General features: G+C 43.9%; 1 protein-coding gene across 1 annotated transcript in view; it reads right to left on the reverse strand.

Moving 5' to 3' along the window:
- TMEM241 (transmembrane protein 241) overlaps window positions 1–4,284 on the reverse strand; it is a 39,901-nt gene extending 35,617 nt beyond the window's left edge. Inside the window, exon 1 of the mRNA XM_009886654.1 lies at window positions 4,235–4,284. Within this exon, the coding sequence (XP_009884956.1) occupies window positions 4,235–4,284 (50 nt within the window). The remainder of the gene's footprint in view (window positions 1–4,234) is intronic.
- Between the last annotated feature and the right edge of the window lie 172 nt (window positions 4,285–4,456).

The following is a 4,456-nucleotide window of genomic DNA, read 5'->3' on the forward strand; positions in this document are numbered from 1 at the left end:
AAAAAAAGATTTAGACTAGATATAAGGAAGAAATTTTTTATGATGAGGGTGGTGAAAACACTGGCACAGGTTGCCCAGAGAGGTGGTAGATGCCCCATCCTTGGAAACATTCAAGGTCAGGCTGGATGTGGCTCTGAGCAACCTGATCTAGTTGAAGATGTCCCTTCTCATTGCACGGGGGTTGGACTAGGTGACCTTTAAAGGTCCCTTCCAACCCAAACCATTCTATGATTCTGTGATTCTATGATTCATCCATGACATGTAACCTATAAATATCCCAGGGAGGTAGGGAAGCAGCGAAAGACGTGCCCTACCTAGTCACGATTACTGGGTGTTCCTTTATGATGGCCTCGTTCTTCCCAGATCTGGTATTAGCAAGGCCCTATCTCTGCAGTTCTCACCTTGACTTTGCTCAGGTGATACAAAGTATAGGGCCCTCTCTGTACACATACACCCTGTTTTTAGAGGATAGAGCAAAGCACCATACGTAAGGAACGTAGCGTGGCCTTAACTGAGGCGTGAGGGGGGCCCTAACTGGTAGACCAGAGGCCAAATCCAGCCCACAAAATGAGCTTGTCTGACCTGCTACATTTAGCCTCAAAAGACAAAGCCAGCAGACAGAGTGCAACAGCTGAATGGTCTCCATGGCACCAAGACAAATTCAAGCATTTAGGTCCACCAGACACAATCCTATCTGGTTTGTAAGAAGATGGCACAAAACAGTCATCGGATTTCCAGCACTGGAAGGTTTGGTCCATCCAGGCCTACAGAGATCACTGACGTGCCACCATAATGGATGCGATAGAGGTGGCAGGGCAGGTGATACAGCATTGCCACTTCACAGGCCATGTGTTAAAGAGCTCTGAAAATCTGTATGCGTGTCAAACGTGTCCTTTGCAGGCAAAAGTATACTTTACTTTGCACCACAAATTCAGCCTGTAAAGCTTAAAAAAAGCATAAGAAGAGTTTACAGGTATCTACAAAGACCAATGTAAGGATGTGATAAAAAAACCTTTGACTTTTTATTTTAGTGGAATATCATTTTCATGCAAAATGCTACTGTGATCTCTGTGTTTCCTGTATTACTTCTTATTAAAAGTGGGAGTCTCAGCCAAAGATGATATGTCTTCCTACAGGAAAATGCAGAAGCAGATTTGAATTCTCCTAAGTCATTTACAATGAGGGATTAAGAATGAAGATATAAATTTCTGCCAATGTTATTTATCACAACTAAATTGAATTACATATTAAGTAATTGCTGTACAGCTTTTGAATTATTTTGAGTAATACGAAGGGAAGTTTCTGCTTTATATTTTTAACTTTTTATTAGGAGATGTGAATGTGTGGCAAATTATTTGGTTTGCATGGCATTTTACAGAACATTTCTTCTTAATATAATTCAGTTCAAAGCTTGATCCATTCATATAAGAACTCATGGGGTCAAGGCCTAATCAGGTAATATTTAAGAGACTAATATAAAGGACTTATTTCTGAAAATTAAAAACTGAATAAAAAGACATAGGAATATTAAGTCATTGTTAATGTCTTTTTGAATCAAAAAATACCCAAACCAGTTTTCTTAATCAGTGCTTGTACAGTTGTGCTGGAGTAATGATTTTCTTGGGGCAGCAGGACATTGCTTTGACATTCTGCTCATTTATAGAACTGATAAATTTAGCCAAAGGAGATTGAAGGGGGCATGGCAGCAATCTTCATGCCCCAAAAGGTGGCTGCAAAGGGAAAGAAATAATCTCTTTCCACCAGGGCTAAAGACAGAGAGGATAAGAACCACGCTCGGCCGCCCTCGTGCCTCCATGGCACTCGCCTGTGTCGTGCCTGTGCTACGTGGTGCAACAGCACGGGCTGTGCCTTACGACCTGGGTCCCCACCCTCTTCCAAACCATCTGCCCTTTACTTGGGGACTTTCTGCAGTAATGAACGCTGGAACAGATTGTCTTGGGAGATTGTAATGGCTTACGTCATTGCAGGTTGTTAAGGACAAATTAGATGAACTTTGGCTGACAAAGCTGATTCTTGCATGCCTGAGAATCGACGAGAGCGGCTTTTGCTGGGCCTGCCCTGGCACCGTGGGCTTTGCTAGATGTGTAACTGTTACGGTCTGAGGAATCCACAACAATTTATTGTTGTTTAGACAATTATTCTATTGTTCTTCTATTCTATTCTATTCTATTCTATTCTATTCTATTCTATTCTATTCTATTCTATTCTATTCTTCTTCCCCAGGAAGGGGAAATGGAAAAACAAGAAAAACCGAGAATTGAAATATAAACAGATTTTATAAAATAAGACTAAGTAATTAACATTAATAATACTAAAGAACTAATATTGATCCTGATACCAATATAAAATATACAAGGACTATACTCAGACAATCATATCAGTAGGAAGCTGTGCACTCCCAGCAGTGGACAGCAAATGTGGGACACTGTTGTAGAGACGGACACGACACTCAATATCCAGTTACAGCAATCGTCCCTTTATTTTACAAGCAGTGCTCTTTTATATCCTCTTAGCTGGTTGCTTATCTGTGCATATATTCTAACATTCTACTTTTGCCCAATCCACTCTCACATCACACACCATTCAGCCAATACAATTGTTGATCACGCGCTGTTCATGCTCTGGGAAAAGCCAGGATGTTTGCCACCCCTTATCTTGTTTGCTCGGATCTTCTCAGGATTCTTCTGTCTCCTCAAGGGTACACGGGTATCTGTTCAGGGTCAGTGTTAAACTTGTATTTTGATCCCTCGGACCAGCCGAGGTCTCCCACAGGACACTGCCAGCGCTATGGCTTCAGGAGGAAGGGAAGGGCGCAGGGGTCCAGCACCGGGGCAAGAAGTTCTCAGGATGCCAGCCATCAAGGGAGAGAGAACTTCTCCGCAAACTTTCTAATGTATATTGAATGTGACATTCATGGTATGAAATAATCCTGTTGGCCAGCTTGGGTGGTGTCTGGGTCTCGCTTGTCCTCATCCCTGCACCTGGTGAGCTCGAAACCACTGAGGCCTTGAAACCCCCACACCATAGCTGGGTACAAAGTAAATATTTTCACAAATTCAGACACTAGAGTCTTCTAATAGTGCAGTTTTCCCAAGCATTAGAAGAGACTTTACTGAAAAGTGAGATTACTGAAAGAGAAATTAGTCCTGTGTCGCTCAAACCAGGACAGAAAGAGGGACCTTAACCCGAGCAGACCAGGGGATGATGCAGGGGCGGTACGACCCCTTCCCACTCCTCCCGCACCCGGAGCCTGCCAGCTTCAGCTTCGCGAGGCCGGTTTTCTGGTTATCAACAGCAGCTGTGACGGCACATCTGTCTGTGTTTGTGGACAGCCTCCATCTGCTGGTGGTGAGCCAGGCCTGAGGAGGTTTCTAGGCTTCCTTTCTGCTGGGAAACTTGCTCGAGCAGATGTCAGACAGCGACTGTATTGTAGCAAAACACCATCCAGTTGCCCCTGTCCTGGAAATACAGCATTTTAATCACATTACTATTTTATGGATAAACATTACATACAAAATTGAGGTGTAACAGGTGTCAGATTGATGTCTAAAGAAGAAAGTTATAAGTTTATCAAGAAGTTTTGTTTGGGACATGGTTGGGGCATCAAGGGGTGCACCTAACACTGAACAGGATGTGAAACAAAACAATGTGTCTTATGTGTTCTTTTGTAGTTGCTGACTTAGATGTAAGATAGTAAAAAACATAACTTCTGGACCAAATTTGAGCCAAGAGTGTCTCCCAAACTAACTTTGGGGAATTATAATGCTAAAACACACCCCTCTTTGTGCATAATGAACATGCTAATCAGGTAACCTCCCTATATGTTTTAAACGTGAGCTGAGATGCGTATGTATAGTATGTATAGGAGCACCAAACGAATCATTATTGACCAATCAGCTGTGTTTTGTCGTTCTAAATATTGGGCAGTTTGAGCCGTGAGGCGTGCTGGCTGGTGTTAAACGCTGGTCACCCAATTCTGCAGAATTGCAAGAAAACCAAGTATCACGACTCAGTGTGTTGATTGGCTCTCACACACTGCGTGAAAAAAACTCTCATTCAGGGATAAGATCACATATGAAGTATTTAACTTTTGTCTTTACAGTGAGCTATGGGATCGGGATCACATCCATTCGTTCGCTTATGGGGTGGGTTTTTGGTTGTTTTTTTTTTTACCCTTCTCTCGGGTACTTCCTTAGATAAAAGCAAACGTCACATATCCGACGTCATCATACTGGGTTTGCCGTCAGCACGGTTCCCCGCCATCGCCCCCGCGATAGCCATTAGCCCCCGGGGTGCGAGCGGGCAAGCGACCGATTCCCCGCTTCCCCCAAAGAAGCTCCGGCCCCCACTGGGCGATCCCACCGGCCGCCCAACGGCTGACGTCACCGGAAAGGCGGGTGAGGCCCCGCCACGCCGGCCAATGGGGAGCCTGCGG

This window comes from Charadrius vociferus, unplaced genomic scaffold, assembly GCF_000708025.1.
Source record: "Charadrius vociferus isolate BGI_N301 unplaced genomic scaffold, ASM70802v2 scaffold45, whole genome shotgun sequence".
Lineage (NCBI taxonomy): Eukaryota > Metazoa > Chordata > Aves > Charadriiformes > Charadriidae > Charadrius > Charadrius vociferus.